The following is a 14,344-nucleotide window of genomic DNA, read 5'->3' as shown; positions in this document are numbered from 1 at the left end:
GGCCATCTAGCCTCTGTTTGTAAACCTCCTCCAAAGAAGGAGAGCCCACCACCTCCCGAGGAAGCCTGTTCCACTGAGGAACCACTCTGTCAGGAAGTTCTTCCTAATGTTTAACCAGAAACTCTTTTGATTTAATGTCAACCCCTGTTGGTTCTGGTCCGACCTTCTGTTTGGAAGATAATCTGCCTGAGCAGTGTTCAGCTCTTAGTCTGCCTTCTATTTAAGAGTTGCTGTCTTTAATAGAACTCTTTCTCTCTGCCTCCCGGGTTCCCTACAGAGGTCCAGTCCAGCTGTCACTGGAGAAACTCACAAGAGTAGAAGCAGCAGCCATTTAATCATTATGGTTTGCCAGAACGTATGTACAAAGCCTTGGTTAACTTTTTCTTTTCTTTTCCTCCTTTAGTGCCAAAACCTACATGATTCAGAACATTTGACTTGGTTGATAGTGAATCATGTCCAAGATCTTATCAGCCTCTCTCATGAACCTCCAGTGCAAGACTTCATCAGTGCCGTTCACAGGAATGCAGCTGCCAGTGGGCTTTTCATCCAGGCCATCCAGTCACGATGTGAGAACTTCACAGCTGTAAGCTCTCTGGAGTTCAGAGCTCTTGACTAACAAGTTATCTGACTTTGTGTGCAACTGTTTTGCGGGAAACAGTATAAGATGCCGACAGCTAAAGGAGAATAGTGGAGTTTTAAGTAATGTGGAAATGGTGGCTGTGGGTGCAGTCCATTTTGGGTCACTCAGCCAGTATGAGTGTCTTGGGGCCCTTTTTAGTGCAGGCAGACAGCTGCCATAGCAGGTTTTCAACTGGGGAAGCATGGCCCTTCACCAGAGTTTTCCACTCGTATTCCTCTGGCCTTTCCCTTCTTTCTGATCATGATGCAATTGTCTTTCACTGTCTCTCCCTTTCGCTCTCACGTGCATCCTTCCTTTACAGGCTATGCCCTTGTGGTTGTGCATTGTACATATAGATTCCAGGGTAAGGTGTTTCTATTGTGCTCTTGGGCAAGGGCTCGCGCACACATTGTGTGGGTGTAAATAAATGATCTGACTACTTCAACAATTACAGTGCTTGATGGAGCTGTTAAATCCTAAAGTGATCTGTGTGTGTGTTTTACCTTGGCATAAGAGAGAAAGAAGGTGGCTAGCAGACTAAGTAGGCATAGTTAATCTTGGGCACACACACAAAAAATGAAGAGAACAGCTGCTGAGGGCCATATATTTGAGGGGGGTGTTTTTAAAATGGCAATGAAAGCTTCCACAGCCAATTTGCCGTTTGTCAGGACTGTGGACCTTTAGGTGGACTTTTACCTTGATAATCTAAGGGCATCCAGTATGGCTTCAGGACATCTTTCTATCCAGAAGCCCTGCCAGCTGAGTCTTGAAGGGGGGACACAGTCCAGTTGAGAACACATATGGTGACCTCCAGCATAGCGGCAGTTGGGAGTAGGGAGGGGCACGGTGCGACCAAAGTTCATGAAGGGTCTCCTGTCATGAAATTCCATGAACTTTTAAAGCAGATTGTGGCAGTTCATGGATAGAGCAGAAAGCAGGGGTTTGAAGGGACTATGAGCAGGGTTCCCTGTAACGTGAGTACGTCTGCAAATGTGCATGGATTTTCCCTTCTCCAGCTTTTCAGCCTAAGCCCAGAGATGCTTCCTCTGGGGCAACCCTGCCCTCCCGCTCAGCTGGATCTCCCCCACCCCCTTCCATGGGCAATGCAGGGAACATAGACTCTCAGCAAATGGACTTCAGGGCACACAATGAAAGAGCCAGGCCCCGGGGGGGGGGGGGGGGGGCTGGAGGAGAGATTTCGCTGTTTTTTTGGTGAGTGGCGAACACCTTGCCTTTTCCTCTCATCTCAGCCAAGCACGCCTCAGACAGCCCAATGGAGACCGACAGAGAAAGGGAGGAGGCAACGGCGAGTGGATGGGGTTTGCTTGCATGGCTTTCACACTGGCCCTTCCTCCCCGCCCCAACCTCCTTAAAATAATAAAAAAGTGTTTGATTCCTCAAAAGCAAAATATGTGGCTGCTTTGCAGATTGTAGGAGATTGAGGCACCAGTTAAAGTTATTGCTGACTTTCTGTCAGTTCTGACTGACCTCATCTGAGGAGAGAGTTGCATCATTTCCAAGTGGAGGGGAAGAAAAAGAAAAGAAAGTCGAAGGGTCTGGAAAGCAAAATGAAACACACACACACACACACAATTACAGCCCCTGAAGGGAAAAAGTGAAACAAATAGAGAAGGTTACTGTAGATTTTCCGGGATGTGTGGCTGTGGTCTTGGCATTGTAGAACCTGACGTTTCGCCAGTAACTGTGACTGGCATCCTCAGAGGTATAAACACAGAAATACTCGCTGTGTCAAGGCTTGCTTGGAAAATCTGCACGTTTTCTTGCTTAGAAGTCGGGGGGGAGGTGCGTAGATGAGTTAAATGTATAGCCTCTTCAAAGTTTTCATTTTTCTTTTTAAGTTGGCTTCATAGACTGGAGGCATTTCAGGGTTGACCCTTTCCGGTCTTTAAAAAAATAATAATTCAAAAAGACCTGCCTTATGGCAGCTCTGTCCACAGTTTTCACAGCATCTGCAAAACTTAGTTTCCTTGAGATGAAAAGGGTGTGGTTACTCCCCTACCAAATTTTGCAGCTCCACCACTTAAACTCAACAATCCTTTGTTTTGATTTTAAGTACCATATGAATAAGAAATTTTCAGAGCTGGCTCTTCTTATGCTAACTTGTAATTGATACTAAAAATATCCCATATTTTGTTAAACCAAAGATTAAATTCAGGTGCAGATTTGTTCTTCTGTGCAATTAGTAATTAGTAATTTGGCAGCTAACAAATGCCATAGAATTAGTTCACTTATGGAAAGTATGGAAAGTCACTTGGAAAATGATGTTGAAATAGTAAAAATGGGCTTTTAGGTATTGTTTGAATTGTAATTTTTTAACATAATTTTACAGGCTGGTAACATATAACAGCCCCCCCCCCCAATGCATGCACACACACGAAGTCTTTTGTTCACTACCCTAAAAAGAGAAGAAAAAAGAAATCCAGAAAAGGGAGGTGGGATCCAGAGAGAAACAATGGGCTTGAAAAATGTGAAGGGCAATGTTTTGCAGTTGTTCAAAATTGAAACCGAGAAGTTAATCTCAGCTTCAATTTTTGGTGTTAAACAACAAAGAAGGATTGGTCCTTATTTTTCCTTCAATTATAAAAAGATTATAGTTAAGTGATAACCCAGACAATGTATAAATTTACTTTCACATTTGCTGTTCTGCTCATTAAAATGAGACAATCTTTAAGTAAATATAGAAACACAGAACTGGAAGGCACCTCAAGGATTACCCAGTCTAATGTAGGGTTGCCAAGTCCCCGCTGTATGTACTGCGGGGGTCTCCAGTGTTGCTCTGAGAGTGTGCGCTTGCGCGCCGCAACCACGTCACCCGGAAGTGACACAACCACGTCGGGCATGCCGGGGGTGGGGCCACAATCATCCGAGGGAAAAATCATCCTTGGATGACCGCGGCCCCGCCCCCAACGCGACTGCGTCACTTCCGGGTGACATGCTGACGCCGGGCACGTCGCCAGCTTTGGGGGTGGGGTTCCCCCTGGGGCCCGATTTGCCGCCGGCGGGTAACGGGCCTCTGGGGCGGGGGTTTCCCCGCCCCCCAGGAGAACTTGGCAAGCCTAGTCTGCCCTGCACAATGCAGGAAATTCACAACTACACTCCCCCAGTAATGCCTGCTTTATGTCCAAATGAAAGCAAAAAACCTCTAGGATCCTTGGGTCAATCTGGCCTGAAAGAAAATTCCATCCTGACCCCGAAGTGGTGAACAGTATTACACTGGGCATGTAAGAAAGGGCTGTGAGAGCTGAACACTGTCCATTGTTTTCACATTTTCTGTCTTATCTTCACAACACCCTTGTGAGGTAGGCTAGGTTTACATGAGAGTCAAATGTAGGCTCGCTCACAACTTTAATGCTAGTAGCTCAGATCTCGGAAGCTAAGCAGGGCCAACCCTGGCAAGTGTTTGGATGGGAGACCTCCAGAGAATACCAGGGTCGGGAGGCAGAGGCAGGCTGTGAAGCCACTTCTCTGAATTATATTATTATTCATTAAATGTATAGACTAGTGGTTAGGTAGTGGTGTACAGCATGGGGGTGTAGTGGTTAAGAGTGGCAGACTAATCTGGAGAATCAGGTTGGATTTCCCACTCCTCCCTATGAAACCTGCTGGGTGATCTTGGGCCAGCCACAGTTCTCTTCGGACTCTCTCAGCCCCGCTGATCCCGCACAAGGTGCCCATTGAGGGGAAAGGAAAGGAAGGTAATTGTAAGTCACTCTGACACTCCTTGAGGTACAGAAAAGCAGGGTATATAAACCTACTCTTCTTCTACCTCAAAAGACCAAGAACATTTATTCCAGCATGAGTTTTCATGAGTCACCTTTGAGAGTGCTGAGCAATCCTATGCATGGCTATATAGGAGTAAGCTCCACCAGAAGGGAGCCTCACCTCTGAGTAAATATGAACATGATTAGATTGTGGAGCAAGTTAGTCCCTCACCCCTTTGAGGCAAGCCACGTCAGGGAAAGGTGAGAGCTTCGCAGTGCTTTTCTGCCTGCGCTGGGCTTTCCCAAGTCATTTGCCACAAGTGGTAGACCTGCCAGTTGCAGTTGGGAGTTTGTCAAGGGCTGGCTTGGTGGTGGGAAGGACCATCCCGTCACAGCCCACTTATGGCGGCCCCCGGTGGGGCTTTTAAGGCAAGAGACTCTCAGAGGCAGTGTGCCATTCCCTGCCTCTGCATCCCAGCCCTGGTCTTCCTTGGAGGTCTCCCGTCCAAATATTTGCCAGGGCCGACCCTGCTTAGCTTCCAAGATCTGATGAGGTCGGGCTAGCCTGGGTGGTCCAGGTCACAGGGCTTGGGGGCTAGTTTCAGCGGTGCCCATATGAGACTTGGGCTTCTGCCAGCCATGCTGTTAACTAGCAGCTGTCGGCTATAAGGCTCTTTTTAAATATATATATTTGGGTTCAATTATGACGATAAATGTGGATTCAGGGGCTCTCTGGTTGGCTGGTAGGTTTGTGTTTATTGTAGTCCAGTGTGTTACGTTTGATGATTCACTTGATGATTCACTTTTGTTGGACGGGCAGGACATGTATATACTTCAAGCGGCTTTCCTCTCAGTTTCCTTTGATGTCTGAGGAGTTTGCATGTGTGTGCGCGCGCGCGCCTGCCTCTGCATCATGGGCATCAGACTCTAAAGCCAGGAAGGAAAAGAACACGGGGTCGCTCAGTGCTGCTGCTTTTGGGGGATTTAGCCTGAAGAAGAAAAATTCTAATTTAAAAAAATATTTTTCCCTCTCTTTAGCCGACGATAGTGAAGAAGACTCTACAATGCTTAGAAGGGATTCATCTCAGCCAGTCTGGGGCTGTGTTGATGTTGTATGTGGACAGGCTGTTATGCACCCCGTTCCGCGTGCTGGCTCGCATGGTTGACACTCTTGCTTGCCGACGAGTAGAAATGCTTTTAGCCGCAACGCAGCAGGTACTGAAATGTATGCCAGTATTTTGAATACAGAGCAATAGTTTGATAGACTACTAGAAGGTAAATTAAAATCTGCACGTTCAACAAATTCTGGGAATAAGACTCTTTACCATCTCTCATCTGTATTGGAAGGTTTAATTGAGTTATGGCAGAATTCTGTGCAGTTAATAAGACCAGTGGTAGAGAAAGTCAGCATGAAAATGTTTCAAAGAAATTAAATAAATGCTATTCAAATGCTGTGGTAAACAATGTCAAAACTACAGTTTTGTGCAGAGGTTTGCCAAGAGCCAAGGGTATCTGGCTGTTTAAAAACCTCTTCCTTCCCACTCCCACCCCTCTGGAGTTGCTACTCCAGTAGTTAGCTGCCACCAAAAAGAGAATTTCCTCTTCTCCTTTTATGCTTTATCTTGTATGCCAGGGTGGGGTGGGGTCTGCGTGTGTGTTCATGAGAGTGAGATGGCTGCTTTGGGGGTTCCTGCTTCCTTCCTCCCCCACTTCTCTCTCTGTGTCCTTTCTCCTGTTCACTGTTGATGGATCTGGTAAGCATAAGGCCTGGCTAAACATGGGTGTGATTCTGCTCAGTCAGGTCATACTCAGAGATCTTTCATAATTAAACATAAATCCTAGAAAGCAGGGATAATTGGGAATCACCAGTAGACAGACAATTTAGGCAGAGGGGTATCTTACTGGTTAATTCTATGCTTACAATAGAGCTTGACATTGCTCTTCATAGGTATAAGTCCAAGCTGAAGTATTATTGCACAGTAAAACAGGGTCTGCCTTTGATATCAGCACCTTCACACAGAGCTCCAATCCAGAGTAATAGTTTTATAGATTTTTCTGCAGCCTGGGAAAGATTTTCCTTTCCAACCGAATCAGAAATTGGGGCTGCAGGCTCAAAGTTTCCCTCCAAGCCTGCACTTGACCATTCGCTTAAAAGAAATCTCAATGATGGAGGTTATGGAAGGAAATTAGAAATGATCTATCATGGATCCTTTGAAGGCTTAGCCAAATGGTGAGATGAGCCCAGGATTCAGTTCTGTTTTTAGCTCCGTTCAACACCGCATACCTGTCTCTCCCTCCCTGGGGTGTAACTTTAGTATCTAATTGCCCACCCCCCTCCAACAGCAAAACCTGTTTTATTCTAAGTGGACATAGTTTGAGTCCAGTGGCACCTTTAAGATCAACAAAGTTTTATTCACAGTATAAGCTTTTGTGTGCAAGCACACTTCCTCGGATACAGTGTGCAACTGGACATATTATCCTTCCAAATGAAATGATTGTATAAGTGCCCTCACCCGTCCAATCTCATCTGACCGTGGAAGTTAAGCAGAGTCGGCCCAGCCTAGTATTTGGATGGGAGACCTCCAAGGAATATCAAGGGCATGACGCAGAGGCAGGCCAGGGCAAACCACCTCTGAAATGTCTCTTGCCTTAAAAACAAGTCTAGCTCACCTCTTAGTGGTGCATAACGCCAAAAGAGCTAGAACTTCTGGCTGCCAGACAATCGTAGGTTCTCCTGGCTGTACTACACACACTGCCATATGATAATTAATTTACCATATAGGTGGTCAGTTCCCTCCATCGCTCATCCATTTAACTTCATCCCCCCCCCAAGTTCTCATAAAAGGCTTCACATGTTAACAGCAAAAAGGCAAGTAGGTTCCTGGGTTTCTGATGTCGATCAGCTGGCTATTCTGTCCCATGTGTCCGAAAGCCTGTGCCAAACACAGGCTTATGAGCTGCCATATGCGTCATTGCCATTGGTAAAGAAAGGTCCTATAATAATCTACTGCTGACAGGGGTAATATTACTGGTTCTTTGGCCCTGAACAGAAGTCTAGGATGGAACTCCGCTACCCCTCCACTGGGGTCCCTCCTTGCCCTTTGTCAGGCAGGCGGGAGTCATCAGCAGAGTGGGCGCAAAGGGCCGCCACTGAGCCTGCCGACCAGGCCCCAGATGGGGTGGGTGCAAACGGCGGTTGCTGGATGAAGTGGGTGCAAGTGGCAGCAGCGGAATCCTGCTGTTTCTCTCCTCCCCCACCCCACCCCACCCCCCTTGGGGAGGCAGGGCCATGGTGGTTGCCCTCCCCAAAGCAGGGGGCCCAGAGCAGCTGCCCCCGTTGCCCATTGGCCGAGACCTCCTCTGAGACTGCTGGGTGAGCGCTTTGTACCAAGCCTCATACGACAGAGCACTGAGTTGATGCTCACAGTGGTGTGTATTTCTGCATACACGTTTCTGGTATGTATTCTACATATATATTTCCATTTTGAATTGCACAGAGACAACACGGTCTCCTGGGCAGACTGCACAGGAGTTGAACAAAGGGGTAAAGCGGGGCTCTCTGGACGTGCAAATAAATAAAAACCCTGTCCCCTCATAATTCTACTTGTAAAGGTAGTGAATAAATTAAGCAAAGATTTTTTGTTTTTTCAGACTATTTGGAAATGATGACCAGTCCTTGGAAAAGAGCAGGGGGTGGTGAGGAAACTGGCAACAGGGCTGGAGGGAGGAAGTGGAGTGTCCCAGGGAAGGAACTGTAAAGGCCGTAGCCATTTAGCAGACCCCCTGCCTTCCAGCTCGGTCTCCTTCTGGCTGCTGAGGTGGAAGGACTCCATTTCCCGCATAACCTTTAGCTGTCTTTGCAGCCTTAAAGCCTTCGAGAAGACAGATCCTTATAACCCTCCTGCGGATTGCAGTTGTGCCTGACTGAAGGAGAAATACGAAGGATGTTCAGAACTGCAAAATCTAGTACAGAATTCAGCATTCTGTGACTCTCAGTTGAGAACTGTCTTTGTTTTATTTTTAAAAACATTGTGCTGCCTTTCTTTGGAAAAGTGGTATTCAGTTTAGCTATCAAAAATTATTAAATAGGTCAGTAAAACAAATCATAAGGCATAAAACGGGGAAAAACCCCATTAGTTCAATACCTTATGCCTAAAAAGACAACACAGAATGTTCCCGGTAGTTATCCCTTGGGAGGAGTGTCCCTACTAAGGGCCCAACTACAGAAAAAAGCCCCTTTGCTAGTGACCAGTGTTCCCTCTAAGCTGAGTTGGTGTGAGCTAGCTCACAGTTTTTTAGCCTCCGGCTCACAGATTTTTGCCTTAGCTCAGGAAGGATGGCCTCAAAGCAAACTAATTTATGCAGCAACCTAATGGCTCGCTCACAACTTTAATGCCCATAGCTCACAAAATAGGATTTCTGCTCACAAGACTCCACAGCTTAGAAAGAACATTGCTAGTGACTGCTTGCCTAGATCAGGGCACAGAGAAGCATCTGCAGTAAACCTCACAGATGCCAGACAGGGTCCTTTGGGAGAAAGCCATTCAGGTAAACTGTTTGTAGACCATTTGGGGCTTTGAATTGAGATTCTGTGTTGGATTATGCAACTGTCCAAATAAAGTCCTAGGATCAAATAAGAACCCTCACGATATCCGTTTGTGTAAATGTACAAGAGCACTCAGAAAGAAGGTCAGCTATTAGATGAAAACAAAGTTAGGATTCTAACAGACTTTTTTTCTTCTGCATCAGAAAGCAGAGCAACTACAGGTTTTCTTGGATGGCGTTGCTATCCTGGATCCCTTCCTGTCCAGCTTTTACCCTGGCCCGGGACAGAGACTGCATTGGTCGCCCTCACGGATGACCTTTGGAGACACCTGGATCGAGGCGGGTCAGCGCTACTGTTGCTTCTTAACTTAACAGCAGCGTTCGACACAGTCGACCATGATCTCTTGACCCACCGCCTTGCCGACATTGGAATACGGGGGAGTGCCTTACAGTGGCTCTCCTCCTTCCTTTATGGTCAGGGACAGAGGGTGGCGCTTGGGGAGGAGTTGTCGCAGTGACATCCACTAATATGTGGTGTGCCGCAGGGAGCTATCCTCTCCCCGATGCTGTTTAATATCTCTATGCACCCCCTCGCCCAGTTGGCCCGGAGGTATGGGTTGGGTTGTCACCAATATGCTGATGCTACCCAGCTCTGTCTGTTGATGGACGGATGGATGGACTCCTCTCCGGAGGTATTGAACAGGGCATTACAGGCCCGTGACTGGACGGTTTCAGCATTCAACTGAAACTGCATCCAATGAAGACGAAGGTCCTGTACCTAGGCTGTGGGAATTTGGGATCGGGAATCAAACTCCCAACCCTTGACAGGGCACCATTGGTGCTGTCACTGGGAATTAAGAGTGTAGGGGTGGTCCTGGATGCCTCCCTTTCCATGGAGGCCCAGGTGGCTCGATTGGCCTTTTATCGCCTCTGGCTGGTCAAGTAACTGGTTCCCTATCTCACTTCTCAGGACTTGGCTACAGTAACCCATGCAATGGTCACTACCAGATTGGACTATTGTAACTTGCTCTATGCAGGGCTACCCTTGTACTTGGCCCATAAACTGCAGCTAGTGCAGAACGCAGCAGCACGGGTGTTGACAGCGATGTCTGTGTGGGCATGCGTTCAACCTGTGCTGTGCCAACTGCACTGGCTGCCAATAGAGTACTGGGTCCAGCTCAGGGTTTTGGTGCTAACCTTCAAAGCCCTTTGCATCCAGGGACCCACATAGCTTCAGGACCGCCTCTCCACATATGTGCCCTGCAGAGCCTTACTCTCCAGCGATCAACATCTTTTGGCTGTCCCTGGCCCAAAGGATGTCTAATTGGCCTGAACCAGCCCTGGCCCCTGCCTAGTGCAACAAGCTCTCAGGCTTGAGATCAGGGCCCTGCGGGATCAGTTACAATTCCATAGGGCCTGTAAAATTGAGCCGTTCCACTGAGCTTTCAGTTGAGGCATCAGACGTCCAGTACAATTCCATAGGGCCTGTAAAATTGAGCTGTTCCACCGATCTTTCAGTTGAGGCATCAGACGTCCAAATCTATCTTGGCCTCCCCCACTGACAGCGCTGATTTTCTTAATCTAGCTAACTATCCAGCTGCGCCACCCTGAAACGTTTCCATCCAAGCTTTGTTATTAAGGCAAGCTGGCTCTGGTTTGCTGCATGGCTGATTTTAATGTTAATTATATTGTTACATTTCTATTTATTGTTATTTTAGTCACGATCTTCATGTGACTTTGTAACCCGCCCTGAGCCCACTCATGGGGAGGGCAGGATAAAAATCAAATTAATAAATAAATAAAGACTGATGCGATCCTGTGCAGCTTTATTCCATTTTAAAGGAGATGTTAAGCATGATGTGTGTGAATCATAGTTGAAGTATTACATCTGTGCAGATAGTTAAGGCACTTTCTCCACATCCTCTCAGGAATATGGGTTAGCTTGTCAGTTAAATCCTGGTTTTGCTGCACAGTTGAGATCTTAAGTAAGTTTAAGGCTTAATTAGTGCTAATCTTGGTTCAGTATCAAGTCTGCATGGTGTGCCTTGTCTTGCCATAATGTAGCTTAAAATGTACACCCCATTTTTATTCAGAAAATTGTTGCAGACCTGTTCCCTTCTTTCTTTTTTTTTGCTTATGTACAGAACAGCATTGCTCAGTTACCAGTGGAAGAACTGGATAGGATTCAGGAATACCTTCAAAACAGTGGGCTAGCACAAAGGTAACATCATGATAGTGCTCTCTTGTAATTATAATATAGAACAGTTCTTTTAAAAGTGACATTTTCTTTAAGCTCTTTCCATAAATAATGATGAAACATCTGCTTTGTTAGAGAGATGTTCAGTTGCAGGAGTTCTTCCTTGGCTTTTAATAGGCCTGCTTAAATTAGCTCTTCCCAAACAAATGGGACAGTCCAGTTCCTTGCTCTTCCTTCACTGTGCCAAGCATAGGAGATTAAGGCTGAGCTATTGATGTGAAATTTAAGTATTTATGTATGTTGACCTGGTAGTTCCATCCTGGTAAACAGAGCCCACAAGATGAGCCTTCTGGGTTACTCTGCGGCAGGTGTCTGCAACCAACAGTCCTAGAACCCAGTGCGCTTCAGAACAGAACCAAAGATGGCTCTTTAGAGAAGAAAATGAAATCCTTACATTGAAGGCTATTGATGTGGTAGATGGGTATTCTAGAATGCCCAGTTTGTGAAACGCAAAGATTTCTCTGAAACTAAAGAGCTTTTTAGAGATGCTTTATAGAAATGAAAATGATAGCATTAAACAGCTGGCAGTAATCTAAATTAGAGGTATGCACCAAAAATATATATGGTATTTTTCGGGTTCAGGTATGTTGAACCTGAAACATATTGGTGTTTCCCAATATTCCCAAATCCCAGTATTGGTATGGTATTGGGATTCGGAAAATATTCAGGATTGCTGATTTTTTTTTTGCTTCATTATACCCTATGGGGACTATTATAGTCAATGGTACCCATAGGCTATAATGGAGAATTGATCCAGGGGTATCTGGGGCTCTGGGGGAACTGGTTTTTGAGGTAGAGGCACCAAATTCGCAGCATAGCTGCTGGTGCCTCTACCTCAAAAAAGCTCCCAAGTTTCAAAAAGATCAGACCAGGAGGTCCAATTCTATAGGACCTCAAAGAAGGTGCCCCGTCCTCCATGGTTTCCAGTGAAGGGGAGAAAGGCATTTAAATGCCCTGTAACTGCAGCTGTCTGGCAGCCCTGAAAAATCCCAAATGCTTTCAGGAATTTTCGGGGCAGCCATTTTTGGATAGCCAAATCACTAGCCCCCTTGGTAATTGGCTGAGAAAATACCCAATAACTACTGATAAGGTATTTATCGGGTATTTTTTCAACTCAGTTTATACCGAGTGCACACCCCTAATCTAAGTGTGACCCACATGCAGATTTTTTGTGTGTGTAGACTCAGGTGGAGGAACTTTGTTGGTCTGAAGCAGCAGAACAAAGTTTGAGACCAGGGGCACCTTTAAGACCAACAAAGTTTACTTCGCAGTATGAGCTTTCATGTGCAAGCACACTTCCTCAGATACAGTGCGTACACTCTGCGTGCACAAGAAAGCTTATACCCAGGATTAAAGAGACCCACCTGAATCTGTATACATATATTAACACTGTTCTCACAACCGGAAGAGACTGAGGTATAAAGTAAGCAAGCGGAGACTGAGTTTCTTGGCCAGCTTTGCAAGTCAAGAAACAAATCGGATAGCTTCTGTTCCAAGCCACATTCCGAAGAAGCAGAGCAAACATGGAAATGCAGCAGCCTTTAGCTGTGGACAATCGGTTATATTTTTTTATCATACTCTTCCTTAAAGGAGCTCAGGACAGCATATATAGTTCTCCCCTCCTCCATTTTGTCTTCTCCAGCATAACAACCCTATGAGGTAGGTCTGGCAGAAAACCCAAGGTCTCATAGTACACTTCATGGTAGAGCAGGGATTTTGACCTGTGTCTCCCCAGCCCCGTCTGACACTGTGACCACTCTCCCACCCAGTTGGAGAGGGGCTGTGGCTCAACCGCAGAGCATCTGCTTGGCATGCAGGTTCAATCCCCGGCATCTCCAGTTAAAAGGACCAGGCAGTGGGTGATGCGTAAGACCTCTGCCTGAGACCCTGGAGAGCCACTGCCAGTCTGAGTGGACAAGACTGACCTTGATAGACTGATGGTCTGATTCAGTATGGCAGCTCCACGTGCTAATGTGTCAGAAGGTTCTGGATCTCCCCAGCAGCTTTTTAGCTGGTGACTGGGGGAAAATAATACTGGGGTGAGGGTTCCCTAGTGTAGCTTCTTTTGGAGACTTAGTATCCTGATGAAGAGTTCTGTGGCCACATTTGAGGCCATGGTTATTTCTCACACTGTAGGATATAGTGAGATGTGGGGTCTGTTCACCTCCGAATAGTAGGGCTGATGTATACGACTCTTGCTCCAGACTCAAGCAGAGCAAGTTCATTGTAATGTCAGGCAGCACTGCTTTACCATGAAATAGATTCAGGTGAGTCGTCTTGTTGGTCTGAAGCAACAGAACAAATTTTTACTCCAGTGGCATCTTTCATGTGCATGCGCTTATGCTTTGTTGGTCTTAAAGGTGCCACTGGACTCAAACTTCATTCTACTTTACCATGGTCCCCTTTGAATTTTAAGTGCATCCTGGGTTACATGAAAATGTGAGGCAATTTATAACGCTGTTGCTTATCAAGTGTATTTTGACATCTAGTTTATTCCCTATAGAGCCAAAATTGTTTCTCTTTTTCTCTGTTGGAAATGTTACTAGAGTGTGTGTTCTGGCACTTAATAAAAATTCACCAGGTCTCTATTGGGCCATGTGTGTATTCTGACTGCATTTCTGTGTTTGCTCTTAGACACCAAAGGCTCTACTCGCTCTTGGATAGGTTTCGCCTTATGGTAGCCTCAGAAACAGTTAGCCCACCACCCTGTGTAACTTCACACCCATTGGATGGAGAGAACCAGCCAGCCCTAGAAACAATAACTCCAGACAAAGTAAGATGGTTTCCTGTGAAGCTGTATCTGTTACTGTTGTGTACAAGCGACTGTATTGAAAGTATAGGTGGCGCTTCTTGGTTAAATAAGCTTGGTAAATAGATAATGCATTTTGTCTTATGAATCTTGAAATATATTTGCTGCCATTTTTTTTAAAGGCAGTTCTTCTAGAAAATCCTAGTTGAGGAAACCGGCTACCTTGTGTACATCTGATGCAAGGACAGCGAAATGTTCTTTTGTCAGCTGTACTGTGTGGATGGCTGTCATACCGCAGATACTTCCTGCTTTCCTCCTTTGAGGCATAAAGCCTACCTAGTTCTTTGATATTTAATGACAAATAATGGCATTTAAACTTCTTAGTACTAAATGTTGCATTCATTCTGAATCCTCAAGCTTTAGCTGTTATTTGGACAGAAGCAAGGAAGCTT

At 45.9% G+C, this 14,344-nt stretch overlaps 1 protein-coding gene across 1 annotated transcript in view; it reads left to right on the top strand.

The window, feature by feature from the left end:
- HTT (huntingtin) overlaps positions 1 to 14,344 on the top strand; it is a 153,458-nt gene that overhangs the window by 99,071 nt on the left and 40,043 nt on the right. The window contains 4 exon segments of the mRNA XM_015420645.1: positions 404 to 583; positions 5,380 to 5,556; positions 11,031 to 11,107; positions 13,778 to 13,916. Of these exon segments, the coding sequence (XP_015276131.1) occupies positions 404 to 583; positions 5,380 to 5,556; positions 11,031 to 11,107; positions 13,778 to 13,916 (573 nt within the window).

Source organism: Gekko japonicus, unplaced genomic scaffold, assembly GCF_001447785.1.
Source record: "Gekko japonicus isolate JY-2015 unplaced genomic scaffold, Gekko_japonicus_V1.1 scaffold1162, whole genome shotgun sequence".
Taxonomy (NCBI): Eukaryota; Metazoa; Chordata; class Lepidosauria; order Squamata; family Gekkonidae; genus Gekko; species Gekko japonicus.
The sequence above is the reverse complement of the archived record's forward strand: the minus strand, read 5'-3'. Positions and strand labels throughout refer to the sequence as shown.